At 44.7% G+C, this 27,032-nt stretch overlaps 1 protein-coding gene across 2 annotated transcripts in view; it reads right to left on the bottom strand.

Annotated features, from left to right (window-relative positions):
• LOC109873567 (collagen alpha-1(XI) chain) overlaps positions 1-27,032 on the bottom strand; it is a 127,866-nt gene that overhangs the window by 44,180 nt on the left and 56,654 nt on the right. For both annotated transcript variants that reach the window (XM_031809600.1, XM_031809601.1), the window contains exons 5-12: positions 14,783-14,914; positions 10,949-11,062; positions 10,289-10,654; positions 8,727-9,293; positions 8,557-8,613; positions 6,553-6,594; positions 3,312-3,374; positions 3,109-3,183 (exon numbers count right to left, since the gene is read on the bottom strand). In XM_031809600.1, the coding sequence (XP_031665460.1) occupies positions 3,109-3,183; positions 3,312-3,374; positions 6,553-6,594; positions 8,557-8,613; positions 8,727-9,293; positions 10,289-10,654; positions 10,949-11,062; positions 14,783-14,914 (1,416 nt within the window). The remainder of the gene's footprint in view (positions 1-3,108; positions 3,184-3,311; positions 3,375-6,552; positions 6,595-8,556; positions 8,614-8,726; positions 9,294-10,288; positions 10,655-10,948; positions 11,063-14,782; positions 14,915-27,032) is intronic.

Genomic DNA, 27,032 nt, shown 5'->3' with positions numbered 1-27,032 from the left:
TAGGGGCTCCACAGGGGTGTGTGCTTAGTCCCCTCCTGTACTCCCTGTTCATCTACGACTGCGTGGCCACACACAACTCCAACACCATCATCAAGTTCGCTGACGACTCGACGGTAGCATACTTGATCACCGGTGATGATGAGACAGCCTACAAGGAGGAGGTCAGTGACCTGGAAGTGTGCTGCTGGGACAACAACCTTTTCCTCAACGCCAAAAGAGCTGATTGTTGAATAGAGGAAACAGGGGGGTGAGCATGCCCCCATCCACATTGACGGGGCTGCAGTGGAGCGGATCGAGAGCTACAAGATCCTCGGTGTCCAAATGGTCCACTCAAACACGCACAGTCATGAAGAAGGCACGACAGCGCCTCATCCCTCTCAGGAGGTTGAAAAGGTTTGGCATGGGCCCTCAAATCCTCAAAAATTGAGAGCATCTTGACTAGCTGCATCACTGCTTGGTATGGCAACAGCACCGCCCTCGATGGCGCTACAGAGGGTTGGTAAGTCTGACAACAACAGGCTCCTGAGCAGCCTCTATCCAAAAGCCATATGATTGCTAAATAGTTAACAGAATGGCTACACAGACTCTCTGAGTTGACCCTTGTACTTTATTTCTACTGACTCAACACACGCAACCTCACATACAATCATCATTTCAGCTGCTGCTACTCTGTTTATCATATATCCTGAAGCCTAGTCACCTTACCCCTATCCATATCTACCTATATCACTCCAGTATCCCTGCACATTGTAAATATGGTATTGAAACTGATCCTATATATAGCTTCTTACTTTCTCGTGTTCTTCTTACTTCTTATTTTTATTTCTCCTGTGTTTATGTTCTACCTTATGTTATTTTTAGTGCTACATGGATATTGATTACTGCATTGTTGGGTTTGGAGCTTCCAAGAAAGGCATTTCACTGTACTTCTGCACGTGACATTAAAACTTGAATCCCCTGTCCATCTCTAACAACACAGATGAGGACAGTCCAGCGTAAGCAGATACAGGTACATGGACAAAGAGACAGACAAGAAGGCAGAGAGTAAGAAAATAATAGAGACTCCAGCGGGGTAAGAAAAGGTCAAGTCAGCTTACAGGCTAAAATAGCTAATCTTCAAAAAGAATGTCGAAATAAATCAAAATATGATTTATATATATTTTTTAAAGCAATTAAAAGTACTCAGTTGCAAAAACCTTAGCTCATACATCAACTGCCTGGTTATGGCCCTTTTCCCCATCCAGATGCTTACACTGGCATCTAGTGGTGATATGTGCGTAGTGCAACCTGCATTTTCTGACCAACATCTGGAGTTGAATGATCCAACAAAGATGTGCTTCTGTTTCTGTTACCGTTGGAATGAATAACAACACAACAGTGGGGAAGGTTTTTCACCACAACCGTGACCTTGTTATTATACAAATAGGGAAAAAAATAACATTGAACACAGGATTCCATGAAGCTGGCAAACCTTGCTTTCTTCAACACAGGGACATCTCTCTAGCTAGGCTATATTTCTTGATATTTCTCTTGTCCCTGGAGAGCCTCACCGTTCCACCGTTCTCAATCAAACCAAACCATGACACAGACAATCTAACCATGCCGAGAGAGAGAGAGAGAGAGAGAGAGAGAGAGAGAGAGAGAGAGAGAGAGAGAGAGAGAGAGAGAAACCAGGGGCACACAAATAGGGTCTTACTGCCTAATTTCCAAGCACACTATCCAACTCTCCACAATCAAACATACCTATATTTGGCCCGAGTTAACGTGTTGACATGGCTATTGCTCACAACTACAACTAATAACAAAGGTATAATGCATAGCTATAAAGCACAGTTATAAGACGCTCTAGAGTTGTCGCTCTAGACATGACGGTCTGCTAAATGACTCAAATCTAAACTCTCATGTTTTAACAAAATGACAACATTTAAAAGGGCCTGTGCTTTACAGTTGCACCTTGACCAGACTAAGGCTAAGTTCATGTCCAGACATATTGGCCTGACTTTCCTAGACGGCTCTGCTCTGCTCTGCGGTCTCCTGAGACTTCAGCAGGACATCTGGACAAGTCATCACACTCAGGAGCAGCAGTAAAGCAGAACAGTAAAGAAACAGAAAGGCTAGCTATTCACTTTAGCCTTCGCAGCTGTGATCACAGGAAGGAACACTTAGACCTGTTCTACTTCCTGTCTGAGGCTGGAGGACTTCCTGTAAGACTCCTATATCTGTCAATTGGGCTGGAGTCTGAGGACAAGAGGAAGGCGGGGGCTGGGGGGCTGGAGATTGGGGAATAGTGTGAGGTAATTATCTCATTAGTAAGAAGGGGAGAAGAGAAGGGGAATGAGAGGCGAGGAAGAGCCGAAGTGAGTGAGTCTGAACGAGCGGAACCACAGCCTCCTAAAGCTTCAACTAGGAGGTGCTAGAGTGCTGACTTACAGCAGAGCATTCTCTGATTGGACTATCTATTTACGGGGCGGGACCAGAGAGGAAAAGTATTTGATTCAGAAGGAGACTCCCTCCTTGCGTTCCAGAACAGAGATCTCTAAATACCCTCCGACACAATAAAACACACATCCCACATAGCTAACTTCACACACAGGTCAGGACACAGTGACCCAAACCCCACAGAACTCCGATATCGATATTACCAGCATTCTATCAGGTAATGCAACGAAGCAAAGAGAGAATTAGCCGTGCGACATACCTAACAAATATGCCGGCAGCTTGAGAACAGCAGTACAGAAGGGAACATGATTAGGATGGAAGATTAAGAAGAAAGTCTGCCAGACAAAGACACATTCACACACACACACACAATAGCCAACAAGCCAACATAGAATATACAATTATGAACGTACACACGTGCATAAACATACAGGCGTTATTACTGAACATGAGACATACTTTCTGTTCTTGATCTATATCTATACACTTATTCTTGAAGTGTCAGATAATGTTATTTACTTACATGCAGCATCAGGGAAGTCTATATATTCTAGATCTGTGTATTCTAGAGCTGTCAGCCCATGTTATTTACTTACATGCAGCATCAGGGAAGTCTACATATTCTAGATCTGTGTATTCTAGAGCTGTCAGCCAATGTTATTTACTTACAGGCAGCATGAGGACAGTCCCTGGAGGTCCTGGCAGACCATCCGCACCAGGAAGACCAGCACGACCATTCGGACCCTGTGACAGAGAGATAGAGAGAGAGAAGGGGTGGGGGGATTTACTCCAACAAGGTCAAAATGTACACATTTCCGTGTATTTATTTATATGTCGTTGTGTTTTACTGGTGAGGTGTCCTTGTTACTCACCCTCTCTCCTGCGTCTCCGGGGCTGCCCGGGGAACCGGAGGAACCTGGGGGTCCAGGGAGACCCTGTTTCACAACAATACACATCATCAGACAAAGAGAACGGCACACACACGCAATCACACTCATACGTACACACAACAAAATGCTACTCACGCAGTAACATACAGTGCATTCGGAAAAGTATTTAGACCCCTTGATTCCCCCCCCCTGCATTTTGTTACGTTACAGCCTTATTCTAAAATTGATTAAATAGTTTTTTTCCCCCCCTAGTCAATCTACACACAATACCCCATAACGACAAAGCAAAAACTGGTTTTTAGATGTTTTTTTTGCAAATGTATAATTAAAAAAAAAACGGAAATATCACATTTAGATACATATTCAGACCCTTTAGTCAGTACTTTGCTGCGATTACAGTATCGAGTCTTCTTGGGTATGATGCTAGGTTGACACACCTGTATTTGGGGAGTTTCTCCCATTCTTCTCTGCAGATCCTCTCAAGCTCTGTCAGGTTGGTTGGAGAGTGTTGCTGCACAGCTATTTTCAGGTCTCTCCAGAGATGTTTGATCAGATTCTAGTCCGGGCTCTAGCTGGGTCACTCAAGGACATTCAGAGACTTCCTGAAGCCACTCCTGCATTGTCTCGGCTGTGTGCTTAGGGTTTTTGTCCTGTTGGATGTTGAACCTTCACCCCAGTCTGAGGTCCTGAGCGCTCTGGAGCAGGCTTTCACCAAGGATCTCTCTGTACTTTGCTTCGTTCATCTTTCCCTCAATCCTGATTAGTTTCACAGTCCCTGCTGCTGAAAAACATCCCCACAGCAAGTTGCTACCACCACCATGCTTCACCGTAGGGATGGTATCCAGTATCCCTGCACATAGGTAAATATGGTATTGAAACTGATCCTATATATAGCTTCTTACTTTCTTGTGTTCTTCTTACTTCTTATTTGTATTTATTGTGTGTTTTTGTTCTACCATGTTACTTTTAGTGCTACATGGATATTGATTACTCCATTGTTGGGTTTGGAGCTTCCAAGAAAGGCATTTCACTGTACTTCTGCACGTGGCATTAAAACCTGAATCCCCTGTCCATCTCTAACAACACAGATGAGGACAGTCCAGCATAAGTGGACAAAGAGACAGACAAGGCAGAGAGTATGAAAAGGTTTCCTCCAGACGTGACACTTGGCATTCAGGCCAAATAGTTCAATCTTGGTTTCATCAGACCAGAGAATCTTGTTTCTCATGGTCTGAGAGTCATTTAGGTGCCATTTGGCAAACTCCAAGCGGGCTGTCATGTGCCTTTTACTGAGGAGTGGATTCTGTCTGGCCACTCTACCATAAAGGCATGATTAATGCAGAAATGGTTGTCCTTCTCCCATCTCCACAGAGGAACTCTGGAGCTCCTCTGTGGAGCCTGACTAGGGCCCTTCTCCCCCGATTGCTCAATTTGGCCAAGTGGCCAGCTCTAGGAAGTCTTGGTGATTCTAAAATTCTTCCGTTTAAGAATGATGGAGGACACTGTGTTCTTGGGAACCTTCAATGCTGTAGACATTTTTTGGTACCCTTCCTTAGATCTGTGCCTTGACACAATCTATGGACAATTCCTTCGACCTCATGGCTTGGTTTTTGCTCTGACATGCACTGTCAACTGTGGGACCTTATATAGACAGGTGTGTGCCTTTCTAAACCATGTCCAACCAATTGAATTTATCACAGATGGACTCCAATCAAGTTGTAGAAACATCTCTGGGATGATCAATGGAAACAGGATGCACCTGAGCTCAATTTCGAGTCTCATAGCAAAGGGTCTGAATACTTATTTAAGTAAGATATTTCTGTTTTTCACTTTGTCATTATGCGGTATTGTGTGTAGATTGACGAATGAAATGTGTAATTTAATCAATTTTAGAACAAGGCTGTAACTTAACAAAATATGGAAAAATGGAAAGGGAGAAGAGAGAGGAATGTATGAGGAAGTATGAGGTAGGCAGTCTATTAGAAGATACATCTCAACTGGTGCCCCGTTTCTCTCGCTCTACAAACTCTTACTCTATCATTTCTCTGCTGCTTGGTGGAGTGTCTGTCTTCTATAGCACCCAGCAGCTTGGGATCAAATAGACTGCAAGAGCAAGTGTGTCATAAAGGCGTCGGTAAACGAATAATAACTGGTCCCGGGACATCGGGGTTAACTAATGGTCTCTCTTGAGGAGTGGTGAGTCATGCTTTTACCACTCCAATTACTAAGGCTCTAGACTGGGAAGAAGCCCTGCCAAAATCACACTGAAAGGGCTTACAGTTTCACTCTCTCCAATTGTTACGCTAGTGGTGGCGTTCCAACGCGAACAGTTGGGGGATAGCGACTGCTTCTCACCCAGAGGCAGACTACACAGGACATACGTGGGTGACAGAGACTGAGATGCATCTGAGATTCCAACGGAAATCACTAGTCATAGACTGCCAAGGATGAGAGTGTGAGAGAGAGAGAGAGAGAGAGAAAGAAAGAAAGGGAGATAGTGTTTATCTCCCTCCCTATATCTCTGAGTGTACAGAACATTAAGAACACCTTCCTAATATTGAGGTGCACCCTTCTTTAACCAGTCTCCTCCCCTCCATCTACACTGATTGAAGTTCATTTTAACAAGTGACATCAATACGAGATCATAGCATTCACCTGGATTCCCCTGGTCAGTCTATGTCATGGAGAAATATATATATATATATTTATATAGTGTACAAAACATTATGAACACCTGCTCATAGTGTGTGAGCGAGAGAGAGAGAGAGAGAGAGAGAGAGAGAGAGAGATGTATTTATTCTTTTGGAACTTCTGTGAGTGTAATGTTTAATGTTCATTTTTATTGTTTATTTCACTTTTGTATTTTATCTACTTCACTTGCTTTGGCAATGTTAACACGTGTTTCCCATGCCAATAAAGCACCTTGAATTGAATTGAGAGAGAGACATGTACAAACACACATACACACACAGAGGGGGAGAAATAGACAGACACAAATGGAGAGAGAGAAAGAATGAGAGAGAGTGAGAGAGAGCGAGAGAGAGATGGAGAGAGAGAGATAAGTACACCCACAGAGTTGAAGAAATAGACTGATGGAGGGAGAGAGAGATAGATAGAGGAAGAGAGAGACGGAAAGAGAGGCCGACGAAGAGGGAGCGAGAGAGAGAGAGAGAGAGAGAGACAGAAAGATAGACAGAAAGAGAGAATAGAGAGATGTACTTACTGTTGGTCCTTCAGACCCGGGTGGACCCTCCACCAGCATTCCCTGAAACACACAAACACATCAGAGAGATGGATGGCTGCAGCCTGTAGAGCATGCAGCACTATCACCGTGTGTGTAAGCGTGCGCGCGCGTGTGTGTGTGTGTGTGTGCGTGTGACAGTGTGTGTACAACCCTGTGTGTGTATTCATTCATTCATTCATATGCATGCATTGCTTCAGTATGTGTGCAGATGTATACATGTCCAGACACATTCTGCATATCTACTCTCCATCCAGGAGTGTTGGGTAATTTAATATAAATTCCTTCCTGTCATTTCACTTAGCACTTCACATCAATCTGGGAGGAACCAGCAGAGGGTAAATAATGATCAGGACAAAGTGAGGAGGCTGATGGAACATGTTCAACATGCCCATGGATCAGGGGACTATGGGTAATAAGAACACAGGAACTCTGTGTCCCGGAGATCTGTCCCGGAGATCTGTCTCTGTTCAGCTAATAGCAGAGCCAAGGTGGGCAATTGCTCCTCCAGCTCCCAGCATGCAAAAATAAATATGGCCTGGTCAGTAAGGGAGTGGGGGGGGGGGGGGGGGGGGGTCTCATAGTAAGCACTCCTTGTCTCTCTGAACATGACCCTTGCCCACGACTCACTTAAAAACAGCAGCTCTCTGTCTCCGTCTCGACAGGGTGCGCTCGTAAAACACTCACAGATGAGCTAAAGCTAAAGGGCATGACAGTGAAGACTCATCCTTGTTTTGTTGTGGTGACCATTTTATGGGAAAAAACATAACGTAGACACAACTAAAGCCTTGGTTGGAATTATGTGATTTCAGCATTTTTTTGTTTGCCTGCAGCCCTGCAAAATCTCATTCAAGCCACATCTATTTTCCAAGTTAAAAAAAAAATACATTTACTGCTCTACCTCTTAACATTCCGATAGTCATGTTCCTTTTGTTTGATGTGTGTCTATGGATAGGTGTGTGTGTGTGTGTGTGTGCGTGTGTATGGGCTCACGTCACCGTTTTCCTATAGTGCGTCTATCTGTCAAATACTTGGCGTAGATGTATGGCCAGGGATGTTTGACCCAGGAGTAAACAGATAGAGGTGTGTGTGTATGTGTGTGCGCGTGCAAGCGTGTGTGTGTTGTGTTTATGTGTGTGAGTAGCCAGGGTGGGGCTGGAAGTGGGCTGGGGGTGGGGGGTTATGTCGTCATTGTAGACACACGGGGATTGGACTGGAAGGAGGGGGCTCCGCTCATTGTTGATTTAAAATCCGACTCACTGGCTCATTCAGTGAGGTAGGACACGGACACACACACGCGCACTCAGTCACACACATACAAACACTCCCACAAACACATAGTTAAGCCCAGTGACATTTGTTTAAATTAAGCAGCTGTGGATGATTATAGGGCTGAAGCCATGGGATTCAAAAACTCCCTTGATTCTGTGACTCAGTTTAGATTGAGGTGAATATCTATGTGTTGATGTGGATGCTTTGGATCACAAGATATGAATTGGCTGCCAGTGATGACATTGGCATACCAGAGACCGATGTAGAGGAATCAAAATCCTTGAGGTATAGCCGTGGCTTTAGCTCCTCGAGTTAACACTGTCATGGGTTCAAATCCCAAACTAGGGACTGGCTGTTTATCTCTCTCTCTCTCTCTCTCTCTCTCTCTCCCTCTACCGCTCCGTTCCCAGCGGGTCTTTCCCTGGTCAGTGTTTATGCTAGCCCACAGTGTGTTTACACACCCGATGATCATTCACAATCTCTAGATGTAGCCGTACTCCAAATGTTTACCCTCCGGGCCAGAGGAGGGCCTTGCTGCAGGATACAATGTGAGAATGCAAAGGGCAGAGACCTGTATGTTTGTGTTATATGACTCACAATCAGTGGTGTGTGATATTTCATGGTTTGGATGTGAAATACACACTCACGCAGACACACATGTGTTTAACACACTCTCTCACACTGACACACAAACACAGGAGAAATTATACTCACAGGCTCAATGATAGCAGGCTCTCCCTTCTGTCCTTTCTCTCCTCGAGACCCATCAACCTGCAGATGACACCGTCATCATGCCCTTCATCATCATCATCATCATCATCATCATCATCATCATCATCATCATCATCATCACTACTGCTGTCATCACCATCAGTCATAATTACCTGTCCATAGTATTCATCTGTCTCTGCCGGCAGCACCTTTTCCCCCTGTCCACCGTAGTCCAGGTCTCCATAGCCATAATCTTCTTCCCCGTACTCAGGGATGGACTCCTCCTTAAACCCAACACCCTCCAGATCAGTGTAATCTCCCTCAATATTCACACCCTGACCACCTGCTCCCCTAGCAACGGAACCCCCGGCTCCAGCTCCCGCCGCACCGCCTCCGGCGCCCGCGGCACCACCTCCGGCGCCCGCCGCCCCGCCTCCGGCTCTCGCCGCCCCGCCTCCGGCTCTTGCCGCACTGCCTCCGGCGCCAGCCGCCCCGCCTCCGGCACTCGCCACCCCGCCTCCGGCGCTGGCAGATCCACCCACAGAGACGGAACCGCCCCCAACAGAAACAGAACTGCCCCCGACTGATACGGATCCCCCACCGGCACCGATTTCGACAGTACTGCTGCTGCTGGTTCTGCTGCCGTGGCCACCTCCGCCGACTCCGTACTCATCCTCCTCTCCCTCTCCATAGGACAGGTCATAGCCCTCGCCATAGTTCCCATCGTAGGCTGTTGCTCCCTGAGAGACCAGCGAGGAAAGGATACAGAAGTGCGATGCAATGAGAATAGTACACTGTCACACAATGACAGATAATGGTAATCATCTTATCCTCCTGCTATAGCTGCTTTCCAAACGTGTAGTTCTATGTGGGTAAACATGCTGGGTTAAAAACAGCCCAGCGCTGGGTAAATAGTGGACACGTCACGTTGGGTTATTTTGACACAGCCAGTTCGGTTGTTTTCGTAGAACACTAGAGGCGTGGCTTAGTGAGGGCGGAGCTTTAAGATATATTTTTGGCCAACTGAGAGTAAATGTAATTCCACGCCCCAATAGGCCACGCCCCCTGAAAAATGCCTATGGATTACATTAAAAAAAAGACTCAGCATACCGTAGACTTTACCAGGGTTTCCCAAACTCAGTCCTGGGGCTCACCTTCGGTGCACACTTTGGTTGTTACTCTAGCACTACACAGATGATTCAAATAACCTACTCATTATCTGGCTTTGATTATTTGAATCATCAATAGTGCTCAGGGTAAAAAACAAAACGTGCACCCAATGCGGGCTCCAGGACCGATTTTTGGAAACCCTGTGGGCCTATAACACTGATCAACCAAGCATGAAAGTGAATATAAACCCAAGTAATAAATTAAGCCTCTCCCAACATTGGGACATGCCTAGGCACTTGAGAAACTTATAGTCTTGGGAAAGCCTCACAAACGCTACAAAAGTGTCAGAGCTCAACAGACAGATAACATTACAACAGAACAGATGAACCGGAATGACATTTACACTCACGGGTAGCAAAAAATAACTATCCGAATGCCACGCGCCTACTAAGCCACTCCTCCAGTCTTCTGATCTGACCCAGCTCTGACCCAACCCAGCATCAATAACCCAACAGCCCAACTGAGTGACCCAACTGTCTGTGTCAAAATAACCCAACCTGTATCCAGTATTTACACAAATTTGGTTGTTTTTAATCCAGCATTTTTTTGTGTGACGATAACTCACTGAGGTCCTGTTGTGTGTCATGGTGACCTTCTCAATCTCCGCCCCCGTGCCCAGGTCAACCTTTGACCCCAAGTCCAGCTCCACCCCTGGGCCCGTCCCCATGCTGCTACTGCTGATGGTGACCCTGCGAGCGACGTCGGGCAGGGCCGTGGACTCGTCGTAGTACGTCTCGTAGTTGCCGTAACCTTCCGTATCATAGTTGTCGTAACGGCTGGTATCCTCCCCAGCTCCAGCAGCAGCGGCAGCTTCAGCATTGGCGGTACTGGTCAACACTTTGCCCTCGGCTCCCTGACTGGCTGTCTCCCTTACAGATGACACTACCTCTTTGACGGAGGTGACGACACGGCCGCTCTCTGGCACGGACACCTGGAGAGAAGAACGACACAATGTTAGGAGGAACCACTGTAGCTTATACAACTGGCATTAACAACGGCTTTGTTTAACGTCATTCATTTTCATTAACCTCAGTTTTAAACCATTGAGATAAAGGAATGCTTTTCAAAGGGATATCTGGCCAAGAAGGCATACTCCGCTAGCATCAACAGCAATCCTCAACAACAATCACTACGTAATAAGAGAAGGGATGAGGATGGGGGGAGGGTGGGAGTCCCACAACCCACCATACTCAACTGGAGAGAGACGGGGGACAGAGGACAGTACCTTTACGTCTTCCGTGACAGGTCCAGCTGCTTCGTCTGTCTCAGTCTCAGAAGGCTTCCCATCCGTGTCCTCATAGTAGGGATACTCATAGTAATAGCTGTCCTCCTCTGTGTTCTATACAATACAGGGGATTATGAAACGGTTAGTTCCGGCCAAGCAATCGGAATGGTCAAAAGTGTGTTCCAGCAGTGGTGCTATTGAGCACAACACCACGGCTAGCACAACACTACGGCTAGCACAACACCACAGCTAGCAATAATACATGAGAGGGTGTGCGTTATGGCGACCCTTTTTTTTCGGAAACCTTTCCAGGAATGTCAATCTGACCCATATCTGAACTCTCTCTCTCCCTCCTAGGCCTCAGCGGCCCTACTCTTCTGTGTTCATGCATGTCACTGATGGATAATAGATCACTTTTCCACTGGTGTCTAAATGAAGCCGTCCCAGATCTTAACAGGTCGAGGGCATGTTGCTGTGTACTTCGGGGTGTTTTTTAACCTCTGCATTTCTCTACTTTCCCAAAACACAACTCCCCCGAATTGCCCCACCCTGTACCTAGATACCGCTGCGGGTTGGGGGGTGAGCGGGTTGGAAGGTTCTAAGAGGGTACAATGGGATGAGGTGGTATAAAGGAGATCAGGAGTGACGGTGTTTAAGAAGGGCGGGTAGGCAGGTGTGGGGTTCACTTCCATTTTATGCAAGCTTACTTTACTTGCATATGGCGGTGCAATGTACCGAATGATTGCATGCCATAAGCTCTCTGTCATAGAGCTCATCCTGATGATGTACTGAGAGGAGTGGTGGACCTAGTTGCATCAGTGCCTCTCAGTTTATTTGATCTGTGAGCTCTTCTCCATATTAGCCTTATTATTGTAATATGATTTGGTCGGGGCCCCCCTCTTGACAGAAGAGAGAAAATAGAACATTTTAAAGTTAATTCCCTGCAATTCTACACATTTTGCCATAGGCCGGAGAATTTCTTTTGCAATTTTATAACAACTGTCATGCAATTTGACAAATTTTGCCATGGGGCAGAGAGAAATGTCTGCACTATTAAAGCAAATTTCATAAAATTCTACCCATTTTGCCAGTTTAGATAACTGGCTAGACTAATTTACCAATCAAAAAATGGTTAGCTGAAATGGCTAGGTGAGTGAGTGTCAGTTTCTGACAAAACCAACCAAATTTCAAACTTGCACCTTCTGTATTCTACTATTCTAACCCTCAACAGTAAGTTGAGACCCCGACCGATTTCCCTAGTGGCCGGGGACCCTAAGCGACCAGGTACAAGAGCTGTGATTGGGCACACTATGGTTCTGGTTCTCTCCCTGACTACTCCCCATCCATTAGAAAGGTGAGATCACCATTTCAACTGGAATGAGTCCATGGGCGTGGTTGGTTAGCTTCTTGAATGAATGTCCTTCTCCTCCAAAGGATCAAGCCTCACCACACCAAGGTACGAAAGCAGAGATGTTTAATAGAATGGGGGCAGATACTGAAGAAGGACAATCTCCATTCAGCATAGCGCATAGAGATACAGGCCTAGGCAAGTACTCTGCCATTCCTGCATATTTTATCTACAATATCACTGCATAGCATATTCAACCCTGTTGGTTTCCCCAGCAGTCAGCACTTTCTCTCTGGCAAACTTCAGCGTTTTCCCCCTCAGCCATGCAGCTCTTTTTTTCTTTCCAGCAGTTTGTCCAACCGACAATACCTGATCCCTAACCAAAGAGTTGCTTATGGATAAAGGGATTAGGGTAAATCAGGGAATACCACGCCTCAGGGTATATGAAGGTGTTTGATAGAATGCACAGAACCTGGAGCTGGTTTAGAGCTTCATTGGTTAGCTTTTATATTATTGCTAAATCAGGAACTCGTCCTAAGGCCCTAAAGGGCAAGGCGACCGGAAACATGACCGAATACAAACAGTGTAGCTATTCCCTCTGAAAGGCAATCAAACAAGCGGTCAGTAAAGAGACAAAGTAGAGTCGCAATTCAACGGCTCAGACACGAGAGGTATGTGGCAGGGTCTACAGTCAATCACGGACTACAAAAAGAAAACCAGCCTCGTCGCGGACCCCGATGTCTTGCTCCCAGACAAACTAAACAACTTCATTGCTCGCTTTGAGGACACAGTGCCACCGACACAGCCCGCTACCAAAACCTGCGGACTCTCCGTCACCGCAGCCAACGTGAGTAAAATATTTAAACGTGTTAACCCTCGCAAGGCTGCCGGCCCAGACGGCATCACTAGCCGCGTCCTCAGAGCACGTGCAGACCAGCTGGCTGGTGTGTTTACGGACATATTCAATCAATCCCTATCCCAGTCTGCTGTTGCCACATTCTTCAGGAGGGCCACCATTGTTCCTGTTCCCAATGAAAGCGAAGGTAACAGAGCTAAACGACTATCGCCCCGTAGCACTCACTTCCGTCATCATGAAGTGCTTTGAGAGACTAGTCAAGGATCATATCACCTCCACCCTACCTGATACCCTAGTCCCACTCCAATTTGCTTACCGCCCCAATAGGTCCACAGATCACGCAATCACAACAACGCAACGGCCTACAGGGAGGAGGTGAGGGCCCTCAGAGTGTAGTGTCAGGAAAATAACCTCTCACTCAACATCAACAAAGCAAAGGAGATGATCGTGGAATTCAGGAAACAGTAGAGGGAGCACCGCTCCTATCCACATGGGACAGTGGTGGGGAAGGTGGAAAGTTCCTCGGCGTACACATCACGGACAAACTGAAATGGTTCACCCACACAGACATCGTGGTGAAGAATTTCTTCAACCTTAGGCGGCTGAAGAAATTTGCCTTGTCACCATAAACCCTCACAAACTTTTACAGATGCACAATCGAGAGCATCCTGCCGAGTTGTATCACCGCCTGGTACGGTAACTGCTCCGCCCACAACCGCAAGGCTCTCCAGAGAGTAGTGAGGTTTACACAACGCATCACCGGGCAAACTACCTGCCCTCCAGGATACCTACACCATTCGATGTCACAGGAAGGCCAAAAAGATCATCAAGGACAACAACTTCCCGAGCCACTGCCTGTTCACCCCGCTATCATCCAGAAGGCGAGGTCAGTACAGGTGCATCAAAGCTGGGACCGGAAGACTGAAAAACAGCTTCTATCTCAAGGCCATCAGACTGTTAAACAGTCATCACTAACATTGAGTGGCTGCTGCCAACATACTGACTCGAAACTCTAGCTACTTTAATGATTAAAAATTGGATGTAATAAATATATCAAGTCACTTTAGACAATACCACTTTTTATAATGTTTACATACGCTACATTACTCATCTCATATGTATATACTGTACCCTATAGCATCTACTGCATCTTGCCTATGCCGTTCGGCCATCGCTCATCCACATATTTATATGTACATATTCTTATTCATTCCTGTACACTTGTGTGTATAAGGTAGTTGTTGTGAAATTGTTAGATTACTTGTTAGATATTACTGCATGGTCGGAACTAGAAGCACAAGCACTTCGCTACACTCACATTAACATCTGCTAACGATGTGTATGTGGCCAATACTATTTGATTTGATTTGAAGGACCCACCCTGATCGATAGTTGCCCTTAACCTCTGTCTGTCAAAAAAAAATGGCACTTTATTAAAAAGTGTATCATTTTCTTGTTAAACTTCTCAAGCCGACACAGCAAGTAGGCTTCCACCTGAAGATAATGACCCTGAGACATGAGAAGAGAGAGACTCACCTGAAAGGAAGGATAGAGTATATAAAACAGACTCTAATCATACTGTAAACATGGATAGGAAACAGGATGGTGGAGAGTTGATGAAGTGACTCACGTATTCATCTGTGTTGGGGTCCTGTGCCTGGGGCTGCTCTGGGACAGGGACCTCACAGTCGGGGCTGTAGTGCTCGCAGTAATCATACGCAGCACGGTGATCGGCTACAATCATCAGCTGCTGGATGTCTCCCTGGAAACACACAGGAAAAAGGAAGTGAAAAGTGGCTGTTAAATTATTATTATTTTTAAATAAATAAATAAACAAACCCCTAAAAAGACAGCGGTCAACCGTGAACTCAATGAAAATATGTCTTGCAGAGCATCCTGCAGGCTGAACATAGACTGCAAGAACGAGGTCAAGGATGATGTATATACTGTAAATGCTGGATAGCTGATGCTATGTATTGGCCACTGAGATGCTTTAAAGTCACCGCTTGGCCGTCCAAATCCCCATCTTTGTTCACGGCTTAGGAAAGGGCAAATTTAGCTACTGCAGGACACAACAGGTCACAAGTAGACCAAAAACATCATATTTTTTGGACAATGACATTTTGTTTTAAATTGGATTTGATTGGTGTGATGCCAAATCCAAACAGGCCTCCATTGGGGGGTGTTTTTCTGTGCCAGGAACACCCACAGTTTCTTTTTAATTATCTTTTTTAAAATATATTTTTTATCAACGGCGACCAAATGCTTACTGGCATCAATCAATCAAGTGCTACGGCGGCAACATGTCATACTCTTTTTGTCCAGACAGCATCAGATACATGGGCTACACATACTGAGACAGAGGGGCGCCGTTTCCCTCGCTCTGATGATTTCTCCTGTCAGATAGATACAGCTAGCTGCGAATTATGAAAACAGAGAGACGAAAGATAAATTGTTTTGACGTTGGTCAAATTTGGGGGATGCAGAGGCTCAACTGCGAAAGGAGTAGTGTGAATGTTGTAAAGTTAGGTGTTCCTTAATATATACAGGGACATTTAAGTTGATCGATTGAAAAGATAAATTGGTACCAATGCAGTTGTCTTCTGTTTGGGAGTGACAGCCAATTTTGTGATTTGTACAGTGTGTCTTACAATTGCATCATGTACCCTAAAAGGTACCGAACAGTACAATGTGAGATTATATGTGTACTTCTGACGGTACACTATGTGTATTGATCTTTTTGTAGCCCCGGGAACAATACCGTACCCTAACGTACCCTTTTTATGACAGTGTATGGAGACAACATGGGCTGAACTGCTCTGGCACATATATCTAATGAACATGGTGGTTTACAGAGAGAGAGGAAGGGTGAGAAAGAGAGAGCGAGCGGTTCAGCAGGATCACCAGGCTGCATAGGGAGTTGGGTTTGAGTGTTATACTATATGTTAAATCCTTGACAAGACTTGTACCTCAACTACACAGTACACTTCCCAAGCCAGCACTAACAACACATATCAAGAAATCAACAAAGATTTTTTTTTTTAAGAACACACAAACCATTATTTAACATGTTTAACACTGCTCTAAACCACACGTAGTAACATTTCCTCACAAATGCCATCAAATCATGTTTTTAATCAACCCACAGTATGTACACATCCAAATATGTATGCATAGGCACGCCAACCTTTCAGTCTTTCATTAACTCCATCTGCCAGCTGTTTGAAATGACTGAAAAACACTTTTGTTTTTCCACGTCTGATTCTCCATGCATGAAGAATCTTTATTACTTACAGAGAGTATTTGTCACTTGTGGTGCAACTAACAACAGTTTGCAGAAAAGCATTCATCTGAAGGTCTCTAGCATTACTTTGCATGTGCGTAGTGATTCTCTACATGCACAACACCACACAGTCCAATATTGTTTCCTGATGTCTTCTGGCTGGTGTCTGTCTTCCTGATGGATGAAAGGGAAGCCAACTAGGACTCTTTGTCTTCCAGATGAAGTGCTCTGCTAAAGCCATTTACACACCATGGCTACTCCAGCATCACGCTCAAGGCTCTCAGGATCTCCAAGCCATTTACACACCATGGCTACTCCAGCATCAATCACGCTCAAGGCTCTCAGGATCTCCAAGCCATTTACACACCATGGCTACTCCAGCATCACGCTCAAGGCTCTCAGGATCTCCAAGCCATTTACACACCATGGCTACTCCAGCATCACGCTCAAGGCTCTCAGGATCTCCAAGCCATTTACACACCATGGCTACTCCAGCATCACGCTCAAGGCTCTCAGGATCTCCAAGCCATTTACACACCATGGCTACTCCAGCATCACGCTCAAGGCTCTCAGCTTCTCCAAGACATTTACACACCATGGCTACTCCAGCATCACGCTCAAGGCTCTCAGGATCTCCAAGCCATTTGAGCTGTCCGGATGTTAATAGATGCGTCATTTGAACCCATATCTTTTTTTGTTGTTGTTGTCAATATCGGAATCCGGAAGATACCGATTTGAAGCAAAAACAGCCATCTGTAAGCTGTTAAGTGTTGGTGATGGAAAAGTTTTGGACCAAGTCAGGTTTGTTTCTCAGACAAACCTGAACTGGGATGTTGACCAAACTCATCCTGTGTCAGTGCTTAAGTTGTCAATCGGTCTGTCTGTGTGTCTCTACACTATCAGAAAAAAAGGGTTCCAAAAGGGTTCTTTGTATACGGTTCTACCAAGGGTTCTACCAATAATCTTTTTGACCTGAAGAACCATTTTTGGAAAACAGGGGTTCGTTGTAAGGCAAAGGGTTCTACCTAGAACCTTGACCATCCTGAGAACTGTTTTTTGAAGAAGGGGTTCTTTGATGGGCCATACATCGTATTTATCAGAATGCTCTATTGCTGGGTGAGTTTCAGAACTGTTTGTTTTAATATTTGTGTTTTTGCATGCACATTTATTGGTTGATACATTTTATGCTACACAAATATGCTACACTATACTCCAAAGATAAAAGGGTTCTCAGTAGAACCCTTCATAGAGTGTTCTAGGTAGAATCAAATACAAGGGGTTATATAAAGAACCCTACATAGAGGGTTCTAGGTAGAACTCTTTGCAAAAGGTTCTACCTAGCACCAAAAAGGGGACAAACCGAAGAACCCTGTATGGTTCTACTTAGCAAGTGTAGAGTATAGAGTATCTTTGATTCACAGCTGCTCTAGAGTGAAAGTTTAAAATGGCTGCCCATTAGCTCAGCGAAAATGCAAATTGAATTGAGACCATTCAGGGGGCGCCAGGGGGATGTGACTAGATGCTTCCCCATCTCCTGCTTCCTTCTCCCGTTTCTCTCCCCCAGGGTACCAGGGCCGGGCGGTGCCAGACCACACGTGGCGCGATCCTTAGTTCACCCAGACGGAACGCTTAGTCATACATTTTCAGACGCTGAGAACACAGCCGGGGCAATAAGAACACCACCACATAGAAAAACACAAACACACACAATACACACACAATACAATACACCCACGTCTCCATACAGGTAACGAGGGAAGCTGTGGCGTTTTACAATATTTCGTTGGGAAAAGCTGATGCGTGTGTTCGATTGTTCAGTGCTATGGACAGCCAATGCCCTTGAGGGAGGAGAGAGAAAGCGCTGGCATTTGTCACCATCACTGTATTGAACCGTGGTGAACCATACTGTGCTCCCAGTTCCAGCTGGTGCTGAAGGTTCAACTCTAAGGTAATCAACAGAGGTCTACCGCCATAGGCCAGTAACCACCAGGCAAGACACAAGCCCAAGAAGTGAGCTTTGTTTAAACCCCATAGACAGTGGGAGAGAACGTAAAAAAGGAAGCGCGACACATCCATTGAGATTTACTGTCAGCGGAAAGATTTCTTCTAGCTTGTGCTTTATGCTTGTCTTTTAAAGCACAAAATGTTCCGTTGGTTGTGGCGTGTCCTGTATTCACAAAGTTACAATTCAGTCCAATGCAGTTAAAGATCAATTCTCCGACCTCACCAGAAGGAAACCAAAGACCATTTTACTCAAGTCATTTTAAAATACCATGTTCCCCTTGATAAAGACAAACTACACAGTAAAACGTTTGTCACTTCTTGTCACTACTAAGCTGGTTTTGATTTCCCTTGTATGGGCCCCGGGTTGGGACGTGTCCCAAATGGCACCCTATTCTCTATGTATTGATGCTGGATCTTAATTTGAGACAGTTTGCTATAAGCAGGAAAATAATCCTGCAGCAACAAGGAAATAATGAATGGACATTTTTGTAGGGGTTGATACAATTTTCGTTACGCACAACAAAATGATGGTTCTAAGATAGAGGTTCTTTGGCTTGTAACCATAGCGGAACCTAAATGGAACCTGTACGGTGCTATAAAGAAACATTTCCTACGGTTCTATAAAGAACCATTTAAAAAAGGTTCTATATAGAACCATAAAAAGGATTACAACCGTTTTTTTTATGGTTCTTTATAGAAACTTTGTGGAGAACGGTTCCATAAAGAACCCTTTTCAATCTGAAAGGTTCTTTGTAGACCTTTCTGAAGAACCATACAGGTTTAAAATATATAATTTGGTCATCCATATTATATTGTTCAAATTCCATACAGTAAAGAAACATTGAAGAGCTGAAAGGGTTCTTTGAGTCATTATGGTGCAATAAAGAACCATCACCATTCCCAAAGAACCCTTGAGGAACTCTCATTTTTCAGTGTGTAGGGCAAAACAAGTCAGACATTTTCAAGTGGAAACTTCTCAGCAACAAAAGAGTGATTCAATTAAAATCCTACATCTGTGGTGCACTGCTTTTGACCAGAGCACTATGAGCACATGTCAAAAAGTAGTGCACTACATCGAGAATAGGTTTCCATTTGGGACGCAAACTATGGTCTCTTTATAACAGAAAGGCCCAGCCAAGTGTTGCTTAAACTGGCAGTACAAAGACTTCTGGTGGATGTCATTACTACACTCCCCAGGTGTACACTCATATTTTTCCTTATATCGCGTACTATGAGAGGCCACTACTGTATCCTCAGGCAAGAGATGGCTTGGACAAGCAGTGGTTTGGCTTAGCCCAAGAAAATAAATAAAAATACCAAAGATTATAGGATCGGTAGAGGAGAGCCCTGGCGGAACATTCAGAGGCGCCCCAATTACAGGTCCTATTTCTGAGGGAATGGCGGGATCTGGGGGAACCGTTTCTTTCTGCTGAACTAAGCATCACATATCCCATCAGACTGGTGTTTAACAGAGCACATCCAGACAATAACAGTACTACACACACACACACACACACACACACACACACACACACACACACACACACTGCCCTGCAGCCACCCTGTCAGCATCTCTGTAGGATACGGTGAAATACGATCTATACTCCCAGCCAGCCCTCAATGGAAAAACTGCTGCCTGTGTCCGTAAGTCATGGAGTAGCAGGACAAACACATCCAGCGTGTTCAAGGTACGGCTGCAGGCCTGTGTATGTGAGAGGAGGGATGGGAGGAGAGCAAAAGTCCAAGTTCTAAAGAAGGGATCCAAATGAAAGACAAGAGGATGTGTGTATATGGGCCTGTATCTGTAGTATCTCAAAATACAAGACTATATCAGTAGATCAAGCCATGCCCTGTACAGCATCCACCTTCCAGCCATTAACCAGTGCTGTTCCAGTTGTGCACAGGTGGGGGCAGGAGAGGGTAGAACTGTATATTATTTCAACGTAATAAAGCATTTACAATGGGTTAGTAAATAGTTTATTCAGAATTTATTGATCATTACTCCCACATTTGTAAATGCTAATAACCTAATTATTCACACATTTACCAACAACTTTTTAAAGTATTTAACAATGATTTATAAGATCATTCATAAGCTGTTTAATATAGGTCCTTATAAATCATTAAGTGTGGGCTATTTATAAATAATACATATTTTATGAATGTTTTGAGTGACCAGTGTAATTTCTCACAAAAAGATGGGCCTTCCATCGGTATTGTATTCCAAAACAGTCAGTGTGACGGTAACATCACAGCAGTGTTGAAGTGTAACTTCAGACACTCTATGCAGAGTAAAACAAAGTTCTTAGTCCAAAAATGCTAACATAAGTGTTTGACTTACCAAAACCAAAGTGTGGATTGGAGTCACTCCTTAGAGCAGTTTCATCTCGGTTAACCAAGACAAAAATCTTGCGGAGGTCCAGGTTAAACGTAAACTTTTTCTAAAGTGTTTTTCTCCTCGTGTGTCAGATTGTGGGCAGCAGGGCCAAGAGAGCAGGGTAGGACTATGGGAGGTCTTGGTCCACCTCTGCCTACCTGGTTGCCCATCCCACATCAAAGCTCTTCACAGCATGATCCAAATCATTATTTACATAGGAAACCCAGAGCTGCTGCCCGACATACCCAGACCTCCACCAACACCAACCCAGAGCCCAACACCTGCCTAGGCATTCTTCAACCTGACCACACTAACCAAGCAACACACTGCTCAGGTCAGCTCACTGCACTGCAAGGGCTATAAATCAACACACACAGAGGGAGAAACGCACAGACGAAGGGACACACAAACACACATACTGTACAGTACACCAATGTGGAGACAAATGGGCACAGAAGCGATAACACCAACAAACACACACACACACACACACACACACACACACACAGAGACACAGAGACACTGTCACAGTAATATACAAATCGTTAGAGTTGCATTTCCCCACATACACCGTCAAATGCACCTTCAGACCCCCCCCCCCCCCCCCCCCCACCACACACACACACACACACACACACACACACACACACACACACACACACACACACACACACACACACACACTTAAGACACACACACACACTTAAGATACACAAACATTTGTGACCAGTCATGACTTCACAGGAGATCCATATTAACGTAATTTTTTTAATCAAAATGTATAATTAGGCAGAAAAGCCAACTGGAACATGTAATCTTTCATGTGCCTTAACAACTAACTTGTATGCCATATGTAAATACAAATACAATTGCTAAATTACGAGCATTGGTGGTTAAGCCACGAAAAAAAAAGAAAAGGGCAGCTGTTTATCGTTGTCTCTGATTGGGGATCCTATTTAGGTTGTACATTTTCCATTTTGGTTTGGTGGGTAATTGTCTATGTGTAGTTGCATGTCAGCACTCGTTGTATTAGCGTCACGGTCATTTTTTTGTTATTTGGTTAGTTTGTTTACTGTTCTTCGTTAATTAAAGAAGATGTATTCATATCACGCTGTGCCTTGGTCTCCTAACTATGACGAACGTGACAAAAGCCAACAGCCTTCCCACTAGCCATGATTGGCTGAGATAATGAGTCGGCTGGACATGCCGAGAGAGGAGTTTGGATTGGTCTGCCATATACAGTTGAAGTCGGATGTTTACATACACCTTAGCCAAATACATTTAATCTCAGTTTTCCATCATTCCTGACATTTAATCCAAATAAAACCTCCCAGTCTTAGGTCAGTTAGGATCAACCACTTTATTTTAAGAATGTGAAATGTCAGAATAATAGTAGAGATAATTATTTATTTCAGGCTTTATTTCTTTCATCACATTCCCAATGAGTCAGAAGTTTACATACACTCAATTAGTATTTGGTAGCATCGTCTTTAAATTGTTTAACTTGGGTCAAACATTTCGTGTAGCCTCCCACAAGCTTCCCACAATAAGTTGGGTGAATTTTGGCCCATTCCTCCTGACAGAGGTGTAACTGAGTCAGGTTTGTAGGATCCTTGCTCGCACACACTTTTTCAGTTCTTCCCACAAATTTTCTATGGGATTGTGGTCAGGGCTTTGTGAATTTGGGCTTTGTGAATTTGTTGTCCTTAAGCCATTTTGCCACAACTTTGGAAGTATGCTTGGGGTCATAGTCCATTTGGAAGACCCAAGCTTTAACTTCCTAACTGATGTCTTGAGATGTTGCTTCAATATTTCCACATAATTTTGCCACCTCATGATGCCATCTATTTTGTGAAGTGCACCAATCCCTCCTGCAGCAAAGCACCCGCACAACGTGATGCTGCCACCCCTGTGCTTCACGGTTGGGATGGTGTTCTTCGGCTTGCAAGTCCCCCCTTTTTCCTCCAAACCTAACAATGGTCATTATGGCCAAACAGTTCTATTTTTGTTTCATCAGACCAGAGGACATTTCTCCAAAAAGTACGATCTTTGTCCCCACGTGCAGTTGCAAACTGTAGTCTGGCTTTTTATGGCGGTTTTGGAACAGTGGCTTCTTCCTTGCTGAGAGGCCTTTCAGGTTATGTCGATATAGGACTCGTTTTAATGTGGATACAGATACTTTTGTACCAGTTTTCTCCAGCATCTTCACAAGGTCCTTCGCTCTTGTTCTGGGATTGATTTGCACTTTTCGCACCAAAGTACGTTCATCTCTAGGAGATAGAACGCGTCTCATTCCTGAGCGTTATGACGGCTGAGTGGTCCCATGGTGTTTATACTTGCGTACTATTGCTTATACAGATGAATGTGGTACCTTCAGGCGTTTGGAAATTGCTCCCAAGGATGAACCAGAGTTGTGAAGGTCTACAATATTTTTTCTGAGGTCTTGGCTGATTTCTTTTGATTTTCCTATGATATCAAGCAAAGAGGCACTGAGTTTGAAGGTAGTCCTTGAAATACATCCACAGGTACACCTCCAATTGACTCAAATGATGTCAATTAGCTGATATTTCTAAAGCCATGACATAATTTTCTGAAAATTTCCAAGCTGTTTAAAGGCACAGTCAACCTAGTGTACGTAAACTTCTGACCCATTGGAATTGTGATACAGTGAGTTATAAGTGAAATAATCTCTCTATAAACAATTGTTGGAAAAATTACTTGTGTCATGCACAAACTAGATGTCCTAACCAACTTGCCAAAATAGTTTGTTAACAAAAAAATTGTGGAGTGGTTGAAAAACGAGTTTAATGATTCCAACCTAAGTGTATGTAAACGTCCAACTTCAACTGTAGAAGGCTTCTGTCTATTTGAGCTGGTCAGACTGTGTGGGAAATCCTGTTTGATACATATTTTTTCAAATTAATCGTGTAGTGAAGCTGCATAAGTGTTGCTCTCCACTTCCTGGCGATTGAGTTTTGAAATCAATGGAATTAGAGTAATACCTAAAGAGATGGACAAAACACCTGTCTCTGGATTACATCTTCAAACTAAGGGCAACAGTGCCATGGCATCCGTGACAGGGAGACACATCCATCATGCATGATGATGTACACGGACGGGTAAGATAGTCTAGCATTAGCTAGCTACATTTTCAAATATTATACGTTTCTAATTTTGACAGAATGTGGTTTCAATTCAAGCTAAAGTGTACTGTTAGCTAGCTAACGTTAGCTGGCTGGCTCCCTAGCTAATGTTAAGTTTATGATGTTAATATTCGTATCCCAGAACCGTTTGCTTTGCTAGTTAGAACCTAATGTTAGCTAGCTAGCTGGTTGGTTTGCTCCCAGCAGCTTCATGCAGGGTGGTAATGACATGATTTGGCACTATGTTTATTGTTGTTTAACTAGCTAACGTTAGCTGGCTGGCTCGTTAGCTAATGTTACTTGACGTGTGTGATCTTACACGTTGTTTACCTAGCTAGGTTAATTGTTTACCTAGCAAGCTACATGTCTTAAGCTAAAATGTACAACGCCCGTTGAATATGGCCGGTGTCAGTAAACGTCGGCAAAAAAAGTGTAATGAAATTGTTGCCAGCAGAGCTGGTTAGGCTGTGTTCATGTTATCCAGAGGTAAACAAATCATTGGCCGGAGCGTCAAGCGTGCGCTCTGAACGTTCCGAGAGCGAAATGAGATGGGTGGGTCTAAAGCTTAAGAGGGTGTGAACGATGCTAAATGGGTATCAAATGTTGCTACAAAAGACTGAATCCAGGTGGTGAGTCACATTTATACACATACACAGTATCCCCTCCAGACAGTGGCTGGTTCTCAGAGCTCTGTGAAGCTGCCGAAAGCCACAGATGGGTCTATCACATCACTTATCCACCAGACCCCCTCTCACCCTCCCCACAACCCCTCCCTAACTGCCTCACCCCATTCTGCTCCTGTCGTGCTTCTGGATACGCTTTGGGTCCTCTCTCTCCTCCCCCTCTCCTCTTTGGGTACCATCCACTCCCTTCCGCCCCTCTTTCTCTCCCCTTTCTCCTCCTCCCCTCCCCTTTTCTTGCGAGAGAGTCACCTCCACTGCACAGGATTATGGATGGATTTTTTCCAGTCCGCCTCTCTGACTATGACTTTGGCTAGGAGCACAGGGGGAAGGTGGTGCAGAGGTGCACATTGGGAATGTTTGGCTTGGCCATTTGCTGAAAGCCGCAAAAGAAGTGCTGAGGGCACACTTCTACTTGTGGGCCTGCTCCGATCATTAAGGGGGTTGAGAGAGGGGGTTGAGGGAGGGGGTGAGGGGGGTTGAGTTGAAACCCAGACATCTGCCATGAATTAAGGAAATTCTCCCGGTGATCCAGGGGAGAAACTTGTCTGTCTGGGGCTAGACGACTGAACTGTGTTAAACTCAATATAAGATCATGTAATAACTCATTAAGAGCTAGCAGCTAGTGTGTTCTCACAGGGTTAATTAAGCATAGTATATGCCAAAAAGGCATCATAGGAGAAGGCCAAGCGTGAATGAAGTAAGCTAACAAAACAGTAAGGTTCTTGAATATTGAATAATTCAGCCTCATTTGACCCCTTTTCAATGCGTGTCAAACCGTACCTGAGACGTCAGGCTACTGTCCGAGAATAGAAAGTCTATGAATGAAGTATGAGCCACTGAAGCTATTCGTTTGGGGACTCCACTTTTATACTGCTTCAGAAACTGCGAAAAGACATAGAAATACATGACACTATTCAATGGTCAACAGAGACATGAAACACTATGTACCTGAGAAAGAAAGCACACGAGGACCTAATAGTGGTATTCAAAGTTGGGGTCGCAACCCCTAGTGGGAGAACTGCAGTGGGGTATATATATTTTGAAGGCCTTTACTGATTATTGTGTAGAAACGTTTTTGAGAAAGATAATTGGAAGTAATGTCTGGGTATATAAGCTTGGTCTACGGAGGCTCTTAAAGTCTGCTTCTTTACCATCTCAGCCACCATCACTGTGGTCTTTGGTCCTTCTCTACAGACTAGTTCTAAGGACCTTGGTGAGCGATGCCATTTATCATCCGTTTAGGTGGCTAACTGTTTCAAAGTACAAGAAGAAAATATACTTTAACAGGTCTTTTTTTTTTTTACAAGTTCCTGAATGTAAAACAAAGTTAGCCAACATGTCAGCTACAGTTAGAGTTATGACTTCAGCTTCACGACTGAGAGTCCGCTGTTACAGTGGCTCTGCAATATGGGCTAACAATAGAGAAACAATCAAACGGGAGCCTCGTGGAGTCCCGACGGAGAACAGGTAACATCACCGATCCCCACACTACAGGACATAGAAAAAGGAGTTCAAAGTCTGGGCATGTGTGAGGAAATCATAACTGACCCCACTGGAAAAGTGATGGGGTGAGTTGCATGCACACCAAGTGGAATAACATATGTATGTTGTATAGTTAATTTCATGTTTTTTTTCCCCCTCTCGCTTGTTGACCTTCGGGACGAGAACCGTAGCCGGACCATCTATCACTGACAAATCTTCTTGATAGGAATTCTGCTAACTCACCTGTCAGTTGTCAGTCTCTGTAGAGGGAGTACCTGGAACTGCAATTACATTGATCCCCATATCTCTATTTCTATCTACCTGACGAGAGGCTATGAAATGCAGGACGGGCAAAAAGAAAGTGAAGAATGTGAAAAAGAGGAAACAGGACATGGGAAACTCCTTATAGCGCTGTAATAATCTGAAATGAATCCTCTTAACGAGCATCATGGGTTCCTGTGGTTTACTGCTTTTTCCTGGCTCACAGCACTGCTGCCACAGGAGCCCTACACCTCACCCCTGTCTGTCCCTGGCCCTACCCCATTCACTTCACCTGTCTCCCTCACAGGAGCCCTACACCTCACCCCTGTCTGTCCCTGTTTATACCTCCATCCCCCTACTGTCTCACCCCAACCCTAACCCTTGTTTCTACCTTCCTGCTGCCTCTGTTGACTCCTTTGTGCCGCCATACCTGCAGCCTACCTCTCCTCCGCCCTCCCCTGTCTTTCCCTCAACCCTCCCTCTATCTTTACCGACCCCTTGTCTTTTCCTTTCCTCTCCTCTCCTGCTCTACCTCCCCCTTAGTACTCCTCCCCCTGTCCAGCCACCCCCATCCTGGGACAACCTATCAGCAGCACCATAGAAACCTCTGGATGATGTCACGCAATATGGCCACCGTTCAAAGGCTG

This window comes from Oncorhynchus kisutch, linkage group LG29, assembly GCF_002021735.2.
Source record: "Oncorhynchus kisutch isolate 150728-3 linkage group LG29, Okis_V2, whole genome shotgun sequence".
NCBI classification, from domain to species: Eukaryota; Metazoa; Chordata; class Actinopteri; order Salmoniformes; family Salmonidae; genus Oncorhynchus; species Oncorhynchus kisutch.
Note: the sequence above shows the minus strand (reverse complement) of the source record. Positions and strands in the feature narration are given on the sequence as shown.